Source organism: Salmo salar, chromosome ssa14 (assembly GCF_905237065.1).
Source record: "Salmo salar chromosome ssa14, Ssal_v3.1, whole genome shotgun sequence".
Taxonomy (NCBI): Eukaryota; Metazoa; Chordata; class Actinopteri; order Salmoniformes; family Salmonidae; genus Salmo; species Salmo salar.
This window is the reverse complement of record NC_059455.1, coordinates 59,138,988-59,161,984: the sequence shown is the minus strand read 5'-3', so window position 1 is coordinate 59,161,984 and position 22,997 is coordinate 59,138,988. Positions and strand designations below refer to the sequence as shown.

Below are 22,997 nucleotides of genomic sequence, written 5' to 3'. Positions count from 1 at the left end.
CACACGAACTAACCCACAAAGGCCCCAACAACACCAGCACTTAAGCCTCCACCAGCCACTCACTCATGTCCTTAACCAGAGTAATGGGAAGCCAGGAGTGAGGGAGGGAGGGAGGGAGGGAGGGAGGGAGGGAGGGAGGGAGGGAGGGAGGGAGACGAGGGAGGAGAGATGCAAGACTCTTCCTAGCTGTTGAGCCTGAGGCCACGGGAGGGCCTTTTTACGGAGATAAAAACACGAACCATGTCGTTAATCTGCGCGCGAGACGTAGTTGGGCGAGAGGCGAGCCTTTTAATCTAAGGAGGGCAGCAGATTTCATCAGCACGCTGTGTGGGGAGGAGAGGAGAGATGAGAGAGAGCCAAAGTGTTTTTGTGTATTCTGTCTATTCTAGTGATGCTGCCTCTCTTCTTTTCTCCTTTCTTCTCTCCTCCTTTTTCCAGACGCTGCACACACACACCCCTCTCACCTCGCGTCAAGTCTAGCCAGCTAACCCTGTCAGTGTGTGAGGCTCTGTAGCAACATGGTGTTAGGGTAAACAGGCCTCACTGGGCTCGGCGTTTGGTCTGCTGAGTCTGTGATGGACATGCACACTCTCACACACACACACACAGTATATTACACACAACCATTACGCACACAACCAACAAAGCAGACAAACTGGAGGGTATGTTACGTCTCCTGAAAGACACACAGTCAGGCCCATCTCCACAGAGAGCCTATATCTTGTTCTTTCCATTCTACCTTGCAGCTTCAGCACAACTGTCAGCCCCTGCAAGTTCATATTCTCCGTAGTGCGTAGAGCCGCATGAAAAACCTTCCGACTGCCCTTCCCGTTGTAGGTTGCTACTGCTGAATATGTTAGGTATCCAATTTATAGGCCAGAACTACTATGAACCATGGGTGGAGCACCTATATGTTTGGCAGCCTTGGGAGGGCACTCATACAACCTTGAAATGCAATTTATATTTCAACTCTTATTTTGAAGGTTTGAATCAATACTTTAAGTGCTTTCAAAAAAAAAAATGCAACCTTTTTTCACTGCCAGCGCCAACCTTAAACATGTTTTACATGGACCTAAATTACCCCTCATTAAGACTTCCATTACCTCAGTGGTTAAATGCCTGCCTTTGAACTAAACGTCATTCCAGTGCCATGAGTAGCTGGTATGTAATGCAGGGTTAATGGTAACTGCTGGATGGCTGTACCTATGGAACCAAAATGGCAGCTGTAATGAGTCAGTGGCTTACCTCGCCTTCCCTGTGCCACGGCCGCCCGTTCTGTGGGTACTTGCTCTGGCTCTGGCGTTTCTTCTGCCCTCCGTCTGCGAATTTGCACAGCAAAGGCTCGTTGGGGGCTGCAGAGAGAGAGAGAGAGAGAGAGAGAGAGAGAGAGAGGGAAGGGGTTAGTAAAAACAGAAATTAACGTCAGGAGGACTAAAACAGTGACCCTTATGAAGAACCCGAGCCCCTTTGAAGTGTGTCTCCCTTTCTCTTTTCTGCTCCCCTCCCTCCCTCCCTCCCTCCCTCCCTCCCTCCCTCCCTCCCTCCCTCCCTCCCTCCCTCCCTCCCTCCCTCCCTCCCGTGGAGTGCCTTGTGAAACTCCCAGACGCTCAGTCTTGGCAAGGCCATTCATTCCCCCAGCCTCAGCCCCACTGGCAGCCCTTGAAAGAGCATAGCTGGGTATTGTTGAAATAATAATCAGAGTAATCGCTCTCGTAAATTGCTTAGAGACGGTAATGTTTCGGCGCTCTGTCAGCCAAAGCTAATTTCTGTACGGCATTCCCGCTCCCTCCTATACAATCCCCCTATTTTTATAGAACAGCTTTTCTGCTTGACTTTTCATCTTTATGATTTTTTTCCACTCTGCAACCAGCAAGGTTTCTCATCGGGGCCACAGACATAACAGTGTTTGGGTGAGAATGTTAGGACGAGTTGTTCTCTGAGTGACCACAGGAGGCAGTCTATCCATGTGCTCGCGCTAGCTGCTACAGTCAGGAAATGCGAGTGGACAGAAACATTGTCAGTCACTTAGGGATAAATATTACATGGGGTAACATAGCCATTCATCGCCTTTGTTATTTAATATCAGATCCCATACATTCACCCAGGAAGTAGCCACAACATATGAATGGACTATACGCACACACAAAATGACTAAGTTTAGCTAATTGCAGTTTATCAATCGACGGTTCATGGGATCTCGACTCCTCCATATAGTCCCTCATCTAGATAATCGCAGGAGCACCGAGATATAATTGCTATAACAAGTTGTTTTCTGTGTGATACGTAGTTCTTAGAACAACTCTCTGAAGGCCATATTCTCACACTACTCCTGAAGCAGGTGCCCTTCAGACGATGATAAAACACCTTCTGAGGAAAGACAGAGCCACTGAGGGCTGGAATGAAAGGAGCGGAAGAAAGAAAAACAGAAGAAAAAGCCCTTATTGAGCGGTTACTCGTGGGAAACGGGTGGCTCTTTTGGCCAGGGATCGGGGGGGTCTTCAGTGTGTCCATCCCCCTTTTAGTTTTTTTTGTGCCAGTCAGCGAGATCGGTATCTCTGTGTAGAAGGGAACTGTAGAGATGAGAGAGAGAGAAAGAGAGAAGTAGAGTAAGCTAGCTGAAGGATCAATCGCAAGGACTGCGCTATGGGCCGACGTGAGCCAGCCTTGTTCAAACACTGTTCCCTGCACCTGCAGCTGCCAAGCCGCGTGGACGGGTAGACGGGCGACCTGTCATCGTGTTCACATTAGAGGCGTTCTGACGACACCGACGCAGGTGTCCTCTGTGGCGTGAGATGCTGGACAGTGAGGAAGCGACCTTTCAGCTCCCACTCCCGAATTTGACATAGACAGGAGCTTCAGTGATGCTTTAATCTCAATTCCCCAGATGTTTGGGACTCAACAATAAGTCCCTGTACACTGGAGGCAATTCAGTACACTGAGGACAATGCCAACAACACCATGTGAACGAGAGCAACTACGGTGTCCATATCAGGACAGTCTCAGTTGATACTGACCCAATTACTGACGAGACAGTGGCTGTCCTAATATGAAGACCTTATGCAACAGAGGAACATGACAGTAACCTTCCAGTGGAAGGTTCCGTGTGCTTGAAGTGTTTGATACCATTCCCTTTGTTCCATTTCAGCCATTACAATGGTCCTCCCTCCACCAGCTTCCTCACTGTAACCTAGGTCAAGTGATGATGCAGTAGACTAACACACAGAGGTATTATTTGTTTGCCTATTACATGAAGCGAGTGAAAAGTGGACGAGGGAGGAAAAGATGCAAATGAGCAGGGGATTCGGGGAACAAACTCTTGAGACTTCAACCCACAGGGGTGGAGATGTTGCTGGGAAAAACAAGAAAAAAGCTTCCGAAAACTCTCTCTGACTGTCCTCTCAGGGAGGTAATTAGCGGTCTGGCTAATTTAGTGGATCCGATAAGCAGCAACACTGACGTCCCATGAGCAGGCCTACAGATCCCTCCAGATCCCACAGCACAACGGCCAATTTGTTGAAAAATCAAGGCCAAAATCTTCAGCCCCTCCTGGTCTTCCCTATGCGGAAAACGAAACAGAAGAGTGCATAAAGACCTACAGTACGCTGCCTATATTGTGGCTTTACTGGCTTATGGCTACAACGCTTAAATTGGCCGCCACCTCAGTCAATGTGTGCAATTCTGAGACCAAAATAAATCCTGCATCTACCAATTTAGCACTACATAGTGACAAAAAAATGGAGGAAAGAGGGAAAGAAATTTTGGTCCAAGTCAACAATTGACGCTAACAAGAACTCTTAATTGTTCTTAATTTGCATCGCCATAGCAACGGGTCAACAGAATTGAGAAACACAACCCCCCCCTCTCACACACACACATTAGGGTGCCGGCACTGCAAACAGCATGAGCAGCAATGGAGGAAACATTTCACCTGGAGTCAAGTGGCTGGATTAGAAATGACCTCCTCACTAGCTTGGAGTCCGGCACATTGTCACACCAATGCTACTCTGCTTCGTTTACATCAGACAACCTGGTTTCCTACTTTTTAACCTTTTAATGCAGTGGGCTAAATCAGGGTCACACAGAGAGATTCTTGGTAGTCTTAAACAAATCTACTATGAAACAAAAGTATACATCTCATAGTGTTATGGGCTTAACAAAAGAAGACACCTGTACTATGTCAGATATAGAGTGGAAACATATTCAATTTTGAGTTTGCATCCCAATATCACACATCACAGAAGACCGAAATATAACAAAACTGTTTGACATAGAAGCACCGGATGTTCGTAACGTTATTCATTCTGAAAAATATTAATAACATTCCACCCATGAGGCCAAAAAGGGCGCTTTTGGTCATTGACTGCAGGAAAGGACTACTAAGGATTTACAGTACCAGTCAAAAATTTTGACACAGCTACTCATTCCAGGGTTTTTCTTTATTTTTTATTATTTTCTACATTGTAGAATAATAGTGAAGACATCAAAACTATGAAATAACACACATGGAATTATGTAGCAACCAAAAAAGTGTTAAACAAATCAAAATATATAATATATTTGAGATTCTTCAAAGTAGCCACCCTTTGCCTTGAAGACAGCTTTGCACAGTGACAGCATTCTCTCAACCAGCTTCATGAGGTAGTCACCTGGAATTAATTTCAATTAACAGGTGTGCCTTGTTAAAAGTTAATTTGTGGAATTTCTTTCCTTCTTAATGCGTTTGAGCCAATCAGTTGTGTTGTGACAAGGTAAGGGTGGTACACAGAAGATAGCCCTATTTGGTAAAAGACCAAGTCCATATTATTGCAAGAACAGCTCAAATAAGCAAAGAGAAATGACAGTCCATCATTACTTTATGACATGAAGGTCAGTCAATGCGGAACATTTCAAGAACTTTGAACGTTTCTTCAAGTGCAGTCGCAAAAACCATCAAGTGCTATGATAAAACTGGCTCTCATGAGGACCGCCACAGGAATGGAAGACCCAGAGTTACCTCTGCTGCAGAGGATAAGTTCATTAGAGTTAACAACCTCAGAAATTGCAGCCAAAATAAATGCTTCACAGACTTCAAGTAACAGACACATCTCAACATCAACTGTTAAGAGGAGACTGCGTGAATCAGGCCTTCGTGGTCGAATTGTTGCAAAGAAACCACGACTAAAGGACACCAATAAGAAGAAGAGACTTGCATGGGCCAAGAGACACGAGCAATGGACATTAGACTGGTGGAAATCTGTCTTTTTGTCTGATGAGGCCAAATTTCAGATTTTTGGTTCCAACAGCCGTGTTGAGATTTTTGGTTCCAACCGCCATGTCTATGTGAGACGCAGAGTAGCTGATAATCTCTGCATGTGTGGTTCCCACCGTGAAGCATGGAGGAGGAGGTGTGATGGTGCTTTGCTGGTGACACTGTCACTGATTTATTTAGAATACAAGGCACACTTAACCCGCATGGCAACCACAGCATTCTGCAGCGATACACCATCCCATCTGGTTTGCGCTTAGTGGGACTATCATTTGTTTTTCAACAAGACAATGACCCAATACAACTCCAGGCTGTGTAAGGACTATTTGACCAAGATGAGAATGAAGGAGTGCTGCATCAGATGACCTGGCCTCCACAATCATCTAACCTCAACCCAACTGAGATGGTTTGTGTAACGGATGTCGTAAGGATCAGACCAAAACGCAGCGGGACCGTGTATACTCATCTTCTTTTTAATGTGAAGAAGGAAAAACAAACAAATCACGTATACAAAACAAACAACCAACACTAACAGTCCTATCAGGTGCTCAGACACTAAACAGGAGACAACTACCCACAAACCCCCATAGCAAAACATCCCTATACATAGGACCTTCAATCAGAGGCAATGAGGAACAGCTGCCTCCAATTGAAGGTCAATCAAAAACCCTAAACATAGAAATAGAAAGACTAGACTAGAACATAGAAATATACTAACATAGAACATTAACCAAAAAACCCCGGAACACTCTAAACAAACACCCCTCTATATAAACACATAGCCCAACAAACTCCAAACCACAAAAAACAAACACCCCCTGCCACGTCCTGACCAAACTACAATAACAAATAACCCCTTTACTGGTCAGGACGTGACAGTTTGGGATGAGTTGGACAGCAGAGTGAAGGAAAAGCAGCCAACAAGTGCTCAGCATATGTGGGAACTCCTTCAAGACTGTTGGAAAAGCATTCCAGGTGAAGCTGGTTGAGAGAATGCCAAGAGTGTGCAAAGCTGTCATCAAGGCAAAGGGTGGCTTTTTAAAATTTGTTTAACACTTTTTTGGTTACTACATGATTACATATGTGTTATTTCATAGTTTTGATGTCTTCACTATTATTCTACAATGTAGAAAATAGTAAAAATAAAGAAAAAGCCTTGAGTAGGTGTCCAAACTTTTGACTGGTACTGAAATAATCCTTCAATTCTAACTCCTGATCCATCTTGGTTCAAACAGAGCAGTACGACCAAAACTCTTCAGTATTCCATATTACAGTGAATGTACAATGTGCAGAAAATCTGTCAGCACTGATACAATGAAAGCTTAAGCTACTTCCAACATTTTACACTTCAGTTTAGTAAAACATTAACTGCTTTTTTTATGGACCGGCATCTTTAAACCAAAAACAACAGTCCTATTGGCTTTAAAATAATCTCTTCTGAATATCAATACAGTATGCTACACGTCCGTCCTCCATTATCCCTGTTATTCCTCAGAAGCATGTTGAACTGTACATCTGGCAGTCTGAATGGCAGAATCAATGCAGGAATGCCCAGAACTGCGTCAGGGTGGGGGCCCATTGAATCAAGCAGCTTTAAACCATCAAGCAAGTTACAAAAGAGGCCTCTCTCAAGGCAAATGCAGAGGGAGAAGGAGGCTTTGAGTCAAACCAGCATGGCCTTGTACTGTGCGGGTAAAGCACTGTCAATGATAAATGGATAGAGGACTATTCATCTCTCTCCACAACATTATGTGCAGTTCACAGAATAGGATTCATTAAAGACAACAACTCTACAGTTCAACAACTCCCTCTTTTTCTCCCTAGTTCGTAACTACTATCTTGTATCATCGCTGCCACTCCCCAACGGGCTCGGGAGAGGCGAAGGTCGAGTCGTGCGTCCTTCAAAACACGGCCCGCAAAGCTGTGCTGCTTATTAACCCGGAAGCCAACCGCACCAATGTGTCGGAGGAAACACTGTTCAACTGACAACCGGAGTCAGCTTGCAGGCGCCCAGCCCGCCATAAAGACGACGCTGGGCCAATTGTGTGCCGCCCTATGGGGCTCCCAGTCACAGCCGTGACACAGCCTGGGATCGAACCTGTAGTGGCGCCTCAGCACTGCGATGCAGTGCCTTAGACCGCTGCGCCACTGGGGAGGCCAACTCAATCAGTTCTGATTACTGCCTTTACTATTACTGCGTATTCGTATACAAGAAAGACAACTCATCAAAATAACTCCAAAATGAGGCTTCATTAGAATTCTGCTTCACGTTACTTCCTCCTTGCTCGGAAGAATTTCTAATAGATTATTTTAAAAATGGCCTAATTAGGATCAGAATGGTTGACCTATTGATTTCGGGGAGAGTTGAATGAATCACCATCATTTTGTCAGAGACAGAGAAAAGAAAGACAGAGAGTAAGCGAGAGACAAAGGGAAATGGAAAGGCAGACAGAGAGACACAAAGATGTCTGGCTGAGTAATATGTCTACAAAGAGGGAGAAAATCCCTACTCAGTCTGGACACCAAGAGACAATCTGGTTGAATAGTGGGGATGTGGAGGGAAGCGGCAGAGCATAAATAAGCGACGAGACAATATCCCTCATATGTAGAGGTTAACATAAGCCCCCACCACCCAAATCCCTCCTCTTCACCACTCCCCCCACCTCGTGGGCTAGAAGCAGACTGCTCACCAGCCCGGCAGAAGAAGCAGCGGCCCCTCTCAAAGGGTAGGGATTTGACGGCTCTGTGTCAATAGTGCTCACAACAACGGCCAGCCAGCGTTGTGGCGTCCTTGAGGACAGAAAAGAAGACTTCCTGTCGGCCTTTTCACTGACAGCTGCGACGGGCAGCGCTCAGCGCTCGACTCAATGACATGTCCTGATAAGCGGATGCAGCTAGAGAGAGAGAGGGGTCCATTTTTCCTGATCCATATTTTAGACGGGGAGGTGGACGAAGATGTCAACAAAGCTCTCTCCCTCTCTTCCCCTCTCTGAGCCAATATGGCTACACTGTATGGATATTGATCGCCCCCAGCGTTTTCCATAGGGAGCTCATGTGGTACGCCGCCAAGCCGTCCTGGTCTGAGATGTTATTATGGATTACGGGAAAGGACCCTCTCAATGCAGAGAGGTGGTAGGTAGGTAGGGGCTGATCAATGAGCTGTTGCACACTTAACAAGAGTAACATAATGTAGTAGTCCTATCTCTCTCTCTTTCTCTCTGCATGGCTGAAGAGCAGACAGACTGGTCTCAGGACAGATTTGAGAGAAATAAACAAAGCTGATGGATGATGGGCAGATGCTGTGCTGCATCATGGCCCCCAGGTCTCAGGTCTGTCTGGTTATTGTACATGATAAATCAGTAATGGATGATGATGACCAGCTTTAGATATATGAGAGGGTTGGACACTGACAAAGACCACCTTTGGACTAGATAAATAGATGCACTCAGACAAAGGCTGTGTGTGAAGACGAAGTGTAGTCAAGCTTACTAGCTTAGCATGGCGTTAAGATACAGCAGTATATCATAGAGTATATCATAGTGTATCCATGCTTTGAATAAGACTGTGGGTGTATTAGTATAGTCATACTGCAGGTGAAGCAGGGGGAAAGCTAAGTGGATAGGAGTTTTTCAGTCCCAAAAAGTAGAAAGCGCCTAGCTGCTTGCCTGTTGACATGGATGTCACACGCCCACGTCTTAAACTGTTACACTAACTCACATTCACAGCATACTAAAAACTGAGCTGTCATTGAAACTGCTGAATTGGCACAGCCAGTAGGTTCATACACCCAACATTTCAGAGGTGCACAGACCTTACCCGCTATGCAGACCAACAAAGTACAGTAAAGACCAGCATGAGTGCTACCCTAGTAAAGAAATCCTATAGGATCCAAAAGAAAATCCTTTCCGATTTAGAAAGCCATAGGATAGAATCTGGTGCATCTGCAACACATATTAAACGTATTGTGTCAACTGCAACAGCAATAGCTGTGAAACCTCCTGAGATTGATGGGGGTGGGGGTGGAGGTGGGGGTGGGGGAGTTGTGGGGGGTCTCATTATCTTTAGGTTTTTATTTTCCTCTCCCTATCCCAACATAAAGGAGGTAAACATTCTCTTTTTTTGTATGCATAGCTGACTATTTGATATTAAATGAAAGAAATGCTCATATCTTTGTGTTACTGTACCTACAAATGTATTTTCCTTCTACTTTTAATTAGCATAAAAAGCAATGTAAAGATGCTGTGAATCCTGGGAAAATCCCCCACAACTGTGTGTTATTATAACATTTTATATAGTATTGTACGTCATATTATAATGTCTAATTGAAAGATAAGCAGTTGCATGAATAAGAATGAAATTAAATAACTTGGGTATTTTGTTGAAAAAAGTGTACTGTACTGGTGGTCATACTGCAAATGAACTTGGGTATTCTCATATTGTGGTGGTGAATAAAACCGAAATGAATATAGAACTGTTGTTTACGATCAATAAAAATGTTGCAATTAATGTTGTTATATGTTACTGGAAAAAATTACAACAAACTATAATTTAATGGGTTAAATTACGAACAAAAAGTTATAATAGGATTCGGCTAGGAAAGTAGTCCTACAGTATGGTTAGCCTTTAGCATGTTCTAGCAAAGTAGGCCTACAGTATGGTTAGCCTTTAGCATGTTCTAGCAAAGTAGGGCTACAGCAGTGGTCACCAACGATCTCCAAGGCATTCCTAGTCGATCACCAAACAGTTCTGTAAAAAAAATCCTATTTATTTTTTTAATTTGTTTCGCGCTGTTGGCAGAAGGTGCACTTGATTCAGCAGTCCTAGTGCCGGGCAGGTAAAGGGTTCCCATTTTGAACCATGTAATGTGTCTGAAGGTAGAACTCCGCCTACCCGAATCAGATAACTCAGATCACCGTGTCTGCACAGTTTCCTTGAAAAGATGATACTGTGAGATTTAAAAACTTTTAAAACCATGATCAGAGAGAGACTCAACGAATACAACAAAGAGCTGCTGTTTTCATGAGTGAGTTCATGTTTAAGTTGTTATTCAGCACTGTTAACACGTTGTTCAACACTTTCATAATACATAAAATTATTCTACTTTTTTTTTCTTCAAGTTCCCAGTTGTCTTGAATGCACCATACATCCAGAGAATGCCAGACTTTGATGACAAAATTTGCCCACGAAGGACTGCCGCGCCACCTTCCTGTTGAAGTGAGCACAGCACAACAAGGTGAGTCGAAAAATGTCTTGTATGCTGCTGCATTAATGATGTAATATGTATACTGTAGCTAAGAAAGTAATACTAAGTGTAGTAAGCTGTTAGTAGCCCATGTGCCTCACCCTCACTCTTATTCGTTTGTTGTCCCTTTATGCCATAGTTTGTACATCTCAATTGTCAGTAGAAACTACATTTGTTTAAGCAAGTCAGCCATATCAGCTATGTTTTTTTAAAAGGCAGTAAATGAGGTTGAATTAACTGTTTTGCATCCAGACAAGGCTCCGCTGATAGCCAGGTGTAGCTGTGGTAAGGCGTTGGGACTCCTGTTGGGACAGCTTTATGTAGGCCCTAACAGTTTGTGGATACCGTTTGTCACCGTTATAGTTCAATTCATGTATTGTTTAGTGTTTTGTTGTGTAGTGGCTTTGTTGGTATGCATCTCACGTTTTTGGGGTTTTGCTCCACCAAGATTTACATGCTAAAGTAAGCCTACAATATGGTTAGCCTTTAGCGTGAGCGCTAGCAAAGTAGGCCTACAGTATGAATTAGCATTTAGCGTGAGTGCTAGCAAAGTAAGCTTAGTCTTTATCTTGAGTGTTCGCACACAGCAACACTGGCAGTGAGACTAGAACGGGAAAATCCTGGGGCAAACTCTTTGAGGGGCAAACATCTTTGAGGTACAAGGAAAACTGTTAAAGGAGGAGACCGCTTCACTTTAGCTTAACTGGCTAATTCCCCTGACCAACCAGCCACTCCAAACATTAACGTTACCAGGATAAATAAATAAACACGTCAGGGTGTAGATGGGGGAGGTGCCAAGTCTAATGGAGTGCTCTCAATCCTCTAGTCGTACACATTTCAATAAGATGTATACAAGCAGACAGCTCTCACCACGTTTATTTACAAACGGCATGGTTGAAGTGTTGCTGGTCCCTGCCGCTTAGCTACAATTTAAATGTGGGTCCAAGACAGATGTTTCCAATGCTATGGGCTGTTAGGGCCTGGCACTGTTCTGTTCTACCAGTTCTCTCTCTGGTTCTGTCCTATAGGATCCAAACTTTGCCCAATAGGATTCCAATATGATTCTGATAGAGGTGACCCCAAAAATATTTTGCCTTTACCGCTCCTCAGACTCTCCATCTCTCGTAGTGGGAATAGGGTCTAGGTTTCCACTGCAGGCTTTCCAAGAAGTATGGACACAACAAAATGAAATTACAGGACAATAAATGAATTATCAATGGGGCCTCAATACTGTATCAGAGTAACAGTCAATACTCAGATACCCATTGGCTGAGGCAGGGAGAGACCAGCCAATCAATAGTGCCACCCGGGGTGATTGATGATCAATGCTGACACAGACGTTGATTTATGATCGATGGAGCCGGGGCTAGTATGACTAGCTGCTCGATACTGTCCCTTTGCTGTAACTGATGGGGGAATCGATGAGGAGTGGCACTGTAGCTGATTAGAGATCAGGGCCTGTATTCAAAAAGCATCTCAGGAGTGCTGATGTAGGATCAGTTTTGACTTGTAGGGAGATCATAATGAATAAGATAGCATGGACAGGGAGTACCTGATCCTAGATCAGCACTCCTACTCTGTGACAATTTGGGTCGCTTCAGATGCAGGAAATGTACGCCTTTCCTACGCACACCTTTCCTATGAACTTCTGAGAAGTTGGTATTCAGACTTACCTTATGCAGGTACGCATGGTTCCCTTGCACGTGCTGAATAAATGTAATTCAATCACTGAAAACCCTCCCACTTGCTGGCCAACAGATTTTCTCGTGAAGTTTTCATTCAATAGCATTTTCAATACTGTTTATTTAAAGCCATCCCTTTAAATTTGGTGTACCTTTTATTTTAATTCATGGAATATATGGAGAAAATGTTTCAGAATATTGGGGATAAATCAGTCTCCTTTTCAGCACCAATTGGTAGATTTAAAAACCATCCGATCTTGTATATTAGGAAAGTATTTATGAATAAATAAAGGTTTGGAGAATATATTTGTGAATCAAATATACAGCTGTTTGATTTATCTGAAAGTTGCCATATTCAACTGTTCAATCCATTAAATATTGGAAGGTAATAGGGGTTGAACAGTAGTCCTTTAAAACTACCCGAATAATCTTCACTAATCATGGAACTGTTGTCATGAACAGGTTTAAACTGCTACGTATGGCCTGCATTCCATAATGATTCAAATAGGCTACGTCACAAATTATTGCACAACCTTTAATACGTTAGCCTAATATGATCCACTATTGCTAGCGATCACCAGGAACAACCACACGAACATGGCAGAAGAAAGAAAGGTAAACTACCATTGTAATGGAATGATGCAAAATGTAAGGAAACTGACACTAAAGTGACAGTTATAAATGTATGCCGCTAATTAACGATAGTGTCTAATACTTAACACGATATAAATTGTAAAAAAAAAAAACAGTAAAAAGTCAGAGCATATAATTAAAACATTCTAGAAGTCATAAATCAACTCGGTAGGTTTGGCGCTATACTTTCGTTTGGGCATGGCTACAGAAGCCTATAGCTTGGGTCTCCAAATGTAATTCCTGCCAGTTATAAGACCAGCATTTCATAAACTTTATTGTGGAAAAGGTGATATGTTGATATGCTTCTGTTTGCTGCCATATGACTGGTTTTACATTTGTCTCTAGAGATCAAAAGGTCAAATAGATCTAAAACATTTAGCATTTATATTTGCAATTCCCCTTATCCAAACAGCTTACTCATTGACCAAGCTCTTATCAATAGCTCTGATCAAGTTGTAAATTACAGTGCATGAAGAATGGTGTTATTTCTATCTGAAAAAATAAAGTACAGGTTCCACTTGGAACCGACAGGTTGCTCGACTTTATTAATTGTTTCATCCCGCGTAACGGTGGTGGAATTAGGAGGGAATTAAGTCAAAGAATTAAGTCATCTTCATTTATCTGATCTCCACCCCAAATGAATAGTGGGTGAATAGCATGCTATTCTCGTGCTTTAGATCAAGGTCCAAATACACGTAGAGAATGTGGCAAAACCCTGCACAGAGCCTTCACCGTGCGCTGCCACTTTAAGAGCGCACCAGCTGTCAGGAAGGAGGAAGTACAGTAAATATGGCTATTCTGTCTCTGTGTGAGAGCTCACAGTTGGCGCGGCAGGTTTGACTGTGTGTGCAAGTCTTTGCAGAAGTCATGCTTAGTTTGTAATGTTTTAAGTCAAGTGGTACCGCTCTACTTCGTGTTTGGAACCTGTGGGGACAGCTCTTGCCGTTGATTTACTGGATTACTGGCAACATTGTTACAAAGCTTCAACCAACAAACCAATGGGTGTATCGGACAGACAGACGGACAAGAGTAACTGCAAGCCAGAAGTTAACAGCTAAGACCATAGCCCTCTGTCCCTCTCTCTCTTTCCCTTTTTGTGTTCAGTGAGGTTGGGAACTGTAAATGCACTAGTGTTGACATTTTCATTAAAGGAAGTGTGCGTTTGAGTATATTGCTTATTATCTTTTTATTCTTTTTTTGGAACTGTATCGATTGATTTATTGTGTATTTGCCTAAGAGATTTTGGGGACATTTTTGTTTTGAACTACACACACACACACACACGCTCACCCATTAATGTAATAAATACATATATTTGCAAATCATCTAATGATAACTGTGTTCTTTATTGTCTGGTACCTCTATGAAATTGCCTTGGAGTTTGCTCTAATCCTTATTATTGTATGAAGCATTATTGGTTGGGTTATCCCTGTGCTGTGAGTTGTTATATGGTGTGTCTTATCCTTTCTCTCCACTGGCTATCTGGCAAACAGCCTACACTCTAGGCAGTCTCTTCTGCTGATGTGTGTGTGTCTTGTCGCGGTACTATCTCTCTCCTATGTTCATATCGGCAGTGTAATACCTGCCTGGACCCCGAACAAAAATCTTTATATTTAACTCTCTCTAACAATACCACTACAGAATCGGAGCCCGGACAGGGATTGCCTAGGGACATATGGGAAAAAAAGAACCCATGAACACCCCACACACACAAAGTTGTTGAATCATGTATTTTATTGGAACCCCACACTGTGTCAATGTGGACACGCCTAATGGTAATTATAACAAGCATTCTTTCATTGTGGAAGGAATAAATTGTGTAATGGAGTTGGAGAGCACTGTCCCTTATCCCCAGGCTTCTGGCTCGCCTATAAACTCTCCACCCTTACCTTCCCCTCCAACTCATCCTGTTACCCTTCCCAGACAGACTGGGAGAGGTGTCTCTGTGTTAAACTGGACAACGCAGGAGAATGCACATTCGCAAACTCGGTGAAAGTGTGGAGGCTCATCAGAAAGATGTGCAACTGAGGTTGACTCACCTCCCCCGTCAAATGGAGGAAAAGCAACAACAAACTGTTCAAAGACGGAAATATTGGCTAAATTCTCTGAAACAGGGTTTTCCAGGGGAAAATACAAAAGTTTCAAAACACTCATAGAAACAAACCATCCTCTAGTCATGACCTGTCTTGAGTAGGAACAAAAATGGAGAGCAGAGGAGTCGGCCTCTGTTGTGAAGGAAGTGTGTGCTCACCTGAAAGATGTTATTGAGGACAGGAAGAACTCTCTCACAGAGGGAATGCGATTTATGACTAGACAATCTTAAAAGGAGACATCTAATGAGATATAAAACACACAGAAGGCCACAGACCTTCAACTGGAAGAGCTGCACCAGGAGGTGATGCAGTGCTTTTCCCTTCTGGACAAACATCTGCACCTCCCTCAGTGTTTATCGCTGCCACTGACTCTGCAATCAAGGGAATAGGAACAGATGGCGCTGGAAAAAACCCTCGGAAGACAGTTAAACAACAGAACTCCAGTTTCATCAATACCCCCTGCCACTGTCATCCCTCCTCTAGAGAGCTCCCTCCCTATCAAGCTCATTTTCCCCACTTTTGGCAGCCCAGAAGATGTTGATCCTCTGCTTTTTCTATCTAAGCGTAATGATTTCCTTTCCTGCCGGCCCCTTACTGATCTGAAGGTTCTTGCCACCCTCCGTAGTGTTCTCCATGGTACACCAAGAGACTGGTGGGAGATAGCCCATGAACAGGTGTCATTCTGGGAGGAGTTTCAGAAACTGTTCTTCTCCGCCTTCCTCTCAGAGGACTATGAGGATGAACTGGCAGAACGGGTTTGTAACAGAGTTCAGAGTGAAGCAGAGCCAATACAGGACTTTGCCTTCTCCTATCGAGTTCTATGGAAGATATGGAAGGCTGACATTGCTGAGAAGGATATGGTTAAACTCATTCTTAAGAACATTGTGCCCTGCCTTGCCAGTCAACTTTGCGAACGTGTGTATAATGTGGAGGATCTGGTGCGTCTTGGGACCCAGTTTGAGGAGGACTGGGAGCACCACCTCCAAACACAAACCCCTGTTCCCTCATCCCGGTATCCCAACCGGGATGAGGGAACAGGGGGGGCTAAATCATCTCATGGGTTTGTGCCTAAGAACCAAGGCAAAAGTCCAGTGATGTGCTCGAGGTGTAAGGGTCAACATCCTACAGGTTCCGTCCCTCTCTGTGGCCAGTGTCAGGATTCAGAAAAAGGTTAGAAAGGACAGAAGACAGACAGTCTAGACAGGCGTGGTGGCTTGCATTTGGTTAGGTCGGCCTCAGTGCCATCTATGAAACCTTCAGACAGCTCACAAAGCTGTCTAATTCATATTCCTCAACAACTGCTGGTCCCCCTGACTGTTAGGAACTTTAGAGGGAAGGCCATAATGGACACAGGAGCAACTTACACCCTGATACAGGAGCCACTGTGGAGAAAGATGGCATTACCGCATGAGGAAATTTGAACCTGGGAGGAAGGACCATTGTACTTGGCAAATGGAGAACCGACCAATCCCTTAGGCTGGACTGATATGGAAATAAAGCTGCATGATGAGGTTATTACCCTTCCTGTGGCTATTCTTGCAGATCCATGCTTTGCATTTCCTGTAGTCCTTGGTCTGGACTTCAGTGGACTGACCATCTAGATGTCCATCCTATCGGCTGCGCTCTGACCCTTCCCAATCTCATCCATTTCAACCTAGAAATGCACTGATTTCAGGCTGAAGCCTGCAAACGTATCCAGAGTCCCAGTAAGGTAAAGACAAAGACGACAACAAAGACAGTGAGAGAAAATACAGAGACAAATACAAGTTCCACCAATGAAGGCAGAGAATCTGGCTATCAAACTGAACAAATTCTTATTTACAATGGTGGCCTAGGAACAGTGGGTTAACGGCCTTGTTCAGGGGCAGAACAACAGATTTTTACCTTATCAGCTCTGGGATTCAATCTAGCAACCTTTCAGTTACTGGTCCAACACTCTAACCACTAGTCTACCTGCCACCCCAAAGAATAAAGTGTATCAAAAAACTCCAAGAGGAGATGGAACACACAGCACCCATTACCGTGTCTATGACCTCTCTACATTGACTGACCAGATGATCCAACCCCATGAGTGGCCATCTTGGAGTCTTCAAAACCTACCGAAGATTACAGGAAGTGGTGTACTGGCCAGGCATGTGGGTCAATAACAAGAAGTTTGTACAGCAGTGTGAAGTCCACCAGAAATACAAACCAGACATTGGCAGACCTGCCGGGAAACTGCTGCAGACCACTGTGAACCATCCCAATGAAATGCTGTGAATTGACCTAATGGGGCCTTGTCCTCCCACTAGGGGACCCAGAATGAATTGTTATTGGTGGTAGTGGACCACTACACACACTGCATGGGGTTATTTCCAATCTGCAAAGCCACTGCATCCGCCACTTCTCCAATTCTGCAAAGTGAGATCTACACGATTCGGGATTCCAGACCAAATTCTCTCTGACCGAGGTCCACAGGAATCTACAAAGAGCTCTATACCTACTAGGGAGTTGTTGCCAAGCTGACCATGGCCTACCATCCTCAGACGGTAATGGCAAGATCCTTACCGTGTGGTGCAGCAGTTTGGCCCGGTGAACTACTTGGTCTCTTTGGAGGCAGGACAGTGCATGCCCTGGTACCCTATGGCAGAAGAGCTGGATTGTAGGCAAATGCAACGCCTGCAGGACCTCTTCTTGGAGGACCCTGATGAGGACTTCCCTGGTTTGGTCCTAACCTTTCAAAGCCTGCATCCGCTCTGTTTCTACAGGCTTTGTTTTTTCATGGGGGGGAGGAGTGTGGTGAAATCCTTCACGGAGCCTTCACCATGCACTGCCAAAAAGAGCGCACCAGTTGTCAGGAAGGAGGAAGTAAATATGGCACTTCCGTCTCCGTGTGAGAGCTCTTGGTTGGCAGTTTTGACAGCGTGTGCAACTCTTTGCTGAAGTCATGTTTGTTTTCGTCGTGATTAGTTTGTAAAGTTTTAAGTCAAGTGTTACCCCTCTACTTCGTGTTTGGAACCTGTGGGGACTGCTCTTGCCGTTGATTTACTGCCAACATTGTTGCAAAGCTTCAACCAACAAACCAACTAGTGTATCGGATGGACCCTCTGTTGGCTCTCTGTCTCTCTCTCACTCCCGTTCCCTCTCTCACTCCCACTCTCACTCCAGTGCTTTAAATTGGAGCTAACTTTTTTGTGTTCAGTGCGGTTGGGAACTGTAAATTCAATGCTATTGACATTTTTGTTAAAGGGAGTGTGCATTTTGAGTATATTGCGTATTATTTTGTATTCTCTTTTTGGAACTGTATGGATGATTGATATATTGTGTATTGGCCTAAGACACTTTGGGGACATTTAAAAGCCTTTTTTTTGGTTTTTTAACCACACACGCACCCATTAATGTACCCAAGTCCCTTTACACTCTGTGTAAGTGTCACGTCCTGACCATAATAAGTTGTTATTTTCTATGGTAGAGTGGTCAGGGCGTGACGGGGGTGTTGATGTGTTTTTGTGTTCTATGTTTTCTATTTCTACGTTGTAGTTCTAGTTTGTCTATTTCTATGGTGTGGTTTATTGGGTTGACCTCCAATTGGAGGCAGCTGGTCCTCGTTGGTCCTCGTCATATTTAGTAGGGGTGTTTCTTCATGTTGTTTGTGGGTGATATCCATTGAGTAGTGTGTTTTTTCCCTCTCAGCGTCACGGTTTGTTGTTTTTTGGTATTTCAAGTTTTCTGTATTTGCATTACATTTCACAAATATAATAAATATGTGGAACACAAATGCTGCATCTTGGTCTGCTACTTATCACAGCCGTGACAGTAAGGAATACAGATATTTTGAAATCATCTAATGATAACTGGGTTCTTTATTGTCTGGTGCCTCTTTGAAATTGCCTCTGAGTTGTTGTAATCATTATTATTGTATGAAGTAGTATTGGTTGGGTTATCCCTGTGCTGTGACTTGGTTACAGTGCATTCGGAAAGTATTCAGACCCCTTGACTGTTTCCACATTTTTGTTACATTACAGCCCTATTCTAAAATGGATTTAATCATTTTTTCCCCCTCAATGTACACACAATACCACATAATGACAAAGCAAAAACATAATTTTTTTCAAATGTAAAAATAAAATGTAAAAATGAAATATAACATTTACATACTGTAAGTATTCAAACCCTTTACTCTATACTTTCTTGAAGCACCTTTGGCAGCGATGACAGCCTAGAGTCTTCTTGGGTAAGAGGCAACAAGCTTGGCACACCTGTATTCGGGGAGTTTCTCCCATTCTTCTCTGCAGATCCTCTCAAGCTCTGTCAGGTTGGATGGGGAGCGTCAATGCACAGCTATTTTCAGGTCTCTCCAGAGATGTTTGAACAGGTTCAAGTCTGGGCTCTGGCTGGGCCACTAAATGACATTGAGACTTGTCCCGAAGCCACTCCTGTGCTGTCTTGGCTGTTCACTTAGGGTCATTGTCCTGTTGTAAGGTGAACCTTCGCCCTAGTCTGAGGTCCTGAGCGCTCTGGACCATGTTTTCATCAATGATCTCTCTGTCCTTTGTTCTGTTCATCTTTCCCTCGATCCTGACTAGTTTCCCAGTCTCTGCCGCTGAAAAACATCCCCACAGCATGATGCTGCCACCACCAATAGGGATGATATTGGCCAGGTGCTGAGCGGTGCCTGGTTTCCTCCAGACGTGACGCTTGGCATTCAGGCCAAAGAGTTCAATCTTTGTTTCATCAGACCAGAGAATCTTCTTTCTCATGGTCTGAGAGTCCTTTAGGTGGCTTTTGGCAAACTCCAAGGGGGCTGTCATGTGCCTTTTCTTGAGGAGTGGCTTCCATCTGACCACTCTACCATAAAGGCCTGATTGGTTGAGTGCTGCAGAGATGGTTGTCCTTCTGGAAGGTTCTCCTATCTCTACAGAGGAACTGTGATGCTCTGTCAGAGTGACCACCGGCTTCACTTGGTCACCTCTCTGACCAACGCCCTTCTCCACTGATTGCTCAGTTTGGCCGGGCGGCCAGCTCAAGGAAGAGCCTTGGTGGTTCCAAACTTCTTCCATTTAAGAATGATGAAGAACACTGTGTTTTTGGGGACCTTCAATGCTGCAGAAATGTTTTGGTACCCTTCCCCAGATCTGTGCCTCGACACAATCCTGTCTCTGAGCTCTATGGACTAATCCTTCGACCTCATGGCTTGGTTTTTACTCTGACATGCACTGTAAACTGTGGAACCTTATATAGACAGGTGTGCGCCTTTCATAATCATGTCCAATCAATTGAATTTACCACAGGTGGACTCCAATGAAGTTGTAGAAACATCTCAAGGATGATCAATGGAAACAGGATGCGATCATTGGAAACAGGATGCACCTGAGCTCAATTTCAAGTCTCATAGCAAAGGGTTTGAATACTTATGTAATAAGCTATTTCAGTTCTACATTTTTTTTCATGTGCAAATATATTTCATTATGGGGTATTGTGTGTAGATTGACGAGGACATTTTTTTTTATTTAATCCATTTTAGAATAAGGCTGTAATGTAACAAAATGTGAAAAAAGGTAAGGGGTCTGAATACTTTCCGAATGCATTGAATATGGTGTGTCTCATCCTTTCTCTCCACTGGCTATCTGGCAAAAAGGCTACACTTCAGGCAGTCTCTTCTGCTGATATGTGTGTATCTGGTAGCAGTACTCACACTCTCCTACTATTTTTATATCGGATGTGTAATACCTGCCTGGACCTCGATCTTTACCCTTCTCTAACAATACTGCCACATGAGAAAAGTGCATAAAAAGGGAATTACATTCCATTTACGCACGCTTAACTTGGGTCGGAATTCCTCCCTTTGTGAATACAGGCCTTGAGGAGTGGCTGGTTGAGGTGTCCGGTGGTGGAGGGGGAGGCCTGGGACCAGTAGGTACTCTACTGTGTGAACGGGACAGTGTCCTCGGCTGTAATTAAGGCTCTGTTGACAAGAGCTTTCCACTGGTTTATAGAAGCAGCAGCAGGTGCACTGCTCTCCCTCTCTCTTGCTCTCTCTCTCTCTCACTCCAGCTTTTTTCTCTCGCACATTCTCTCTCTCGCCGCATCTCTCATAGGCTACACTCTCTCTGTCATCTCTTGCTTTCTCAGGCTCATACATCATCCCCCCCCCCACACACACAATCTCTCTGGCTCTCATCTCTCTCTCAATGTGACGTCCCATTGTTTTTCTGTAGCCTAGACTGGTGGCAGAAACTCCCCATCGTGGTAGACCAGTGCTCATAAGCCAACTGCATCACTCCCTTGAAACACTTGAAATATATATATTGTGTCTGTGTGTGGCCGTGTCTGGTGTGCATTCTGTGAATCCCAGAGGAAAAGGCAGGGGGGATGAACAGAACTACAGCAGAATGGCTGCCCTGACGAGAAAAACTTTGAGTAAGCCCTTGCCTAAACGTCTCAGACGTGATGAAAGCACTTGTTTTTCTCATCCTCCGTTAATGGGCCCAGATCGATGGTGGAGAGAAGCTTTTCTCTCCCTCCATGCTCCGACCCAAGGGGAAACAGTCTAGATATCGATACAGCCGTGCCTCACTAACAATGCGGTGACGGACAGAGGCTCCTCTGCTCAGTGTGAGAGGAGGGCCTAGTTGGGCATACAGAGGCAGCGAGTCCAAGGGCAGATGAAATGAGTGGGGGGAGACAGATGAATTCAAATTAGATTTGCAATGGGAATACATTGATAAAAAAATGTGTCTGTGTGTGTGTGACAGGCAACTAACGTCCCACAACATTTTGACAACTAGAACTACGGTGCTGAACACAAAGGTAGCGGGCAGGAGAGTCGGTACGGCGACCGTTGCCGACAACAACCAGTCTGCCACATGCTGCAGCTTAATTGGGAGCGATGATGAAGGAAGCGAATGCTTATTGAATTCCTGGGCCTGTTATTTAGATAATACTGGAGAGGGCCCTTCTTCTCTTCCCCTTTGATCCATTCAGAGCCACAGCGGGGTCCAGTTGCCTAATCCTGCCTGTTTGTAATGGCAACTAGCGAGAAGGGGGGATTTGGACCCTCTTCCCGTCACTCCCTGGATCCTGTGTGTCTCTACCAAGTCCCTGTGTTGTTTTTTCTCCCAAATGAGCCTATTGGACGAGTTAACTTGATCCCTCTCCTTATTTTTGATCTTTGTTTGACGATCAGGCTCAGAATAATTATTCTATTCCTTTTTTTGTCGTTCTAAAAGCAATTACCACACTTCAAAATGACTTTGTGAGTGTGTGTTAACCGCGTATGTGTTTATGTGCGGGGAAGAGTGTTGTGGTTGAACAGAGCAGATGGCTAAATGGCATGAAACATACTTTTTAAATGTCTGCCACCGAGTGAGTAAAGAAAAGGTAACAGGGATGCCAGAGTTGCTCACAGTTTGAGGCAACACATCTGCCTGTTCTACACAGATTAGGAGGACTGTGTATGATTTAAATTTCAAATGTAAATTGCACAGCCAAACCTCAATATGGAAACTATGGGTGACTGGGACCTCATCAGTTAATGTTGTGGTAATAAGATGCTAAAACAGGGTGGCCAATAGCAGCTTTACCACGGTTATAACCTGCATAATGTAATATAGCCTAATTAAGGCTTTAAGAAGCTGTTGATCCTGAGAAAGTATTCACATTTTAGTACATACTTTATACTACTGTATGCCAAAAGGTATTTTTAAAGCATCTTAAAAAGGCATTTCAATGTAACTGCAATGGTTGTGCATCCTCCAATCAAACGCCCAGCTGTAGGAAAACACTGAGAATGTACTTATCTTTCTAGGTCCTAATTTCAACCACATAAAAATATAATTCCTTTATAAGGACCCCCAGATCCCCATTTATGCCGGACCATTGGCAAAGCTTCAGATTGAGAGGTGATAGTGGTGATAGCGCGGGTATTAACAGCAACTTTTAGCAGCTTAGAGAGAAAACGCAGCCCTGGGTTCACAGCGAGCCAACAGAATCATTAGCCAGCCGCTCTACTTAAAAATGTGCTGTATAATCCTTCATCTCCAACGCCATTTGCTTTGCAGCCTGAAATTGGATACACTTCCACATGCCCCCTCTAGCAGAAGGCCGAGTGCCCTTCCACAAAT

At 44.1% G+C, this 22,997-nt stretch overlaps 1 protein-coding gene across 1 annotated transcript in view; it reads right to left on the bottom strand.

The window, feature by feature from the left end:
- Positions 1–22,997, bottom strand: part of LOC106570076 (RNA-binding motif, single-stranded-interacting protein 3) — a 226,843-nt gene that overhangs the window by 43,616 nt on the left and 160,230 nt on the right. Inside the window, exon 7 of the mRNA XM_014142038.2 lies at positions 1,246–1,352. Within this exon, the coding sequence (XP_013997513.1) occupies positions 1,246–1,352 (107 nt within the window). The remainder of the gene's footprint in view (positions 1–1,245; positions 1,353–22,997) is intronic.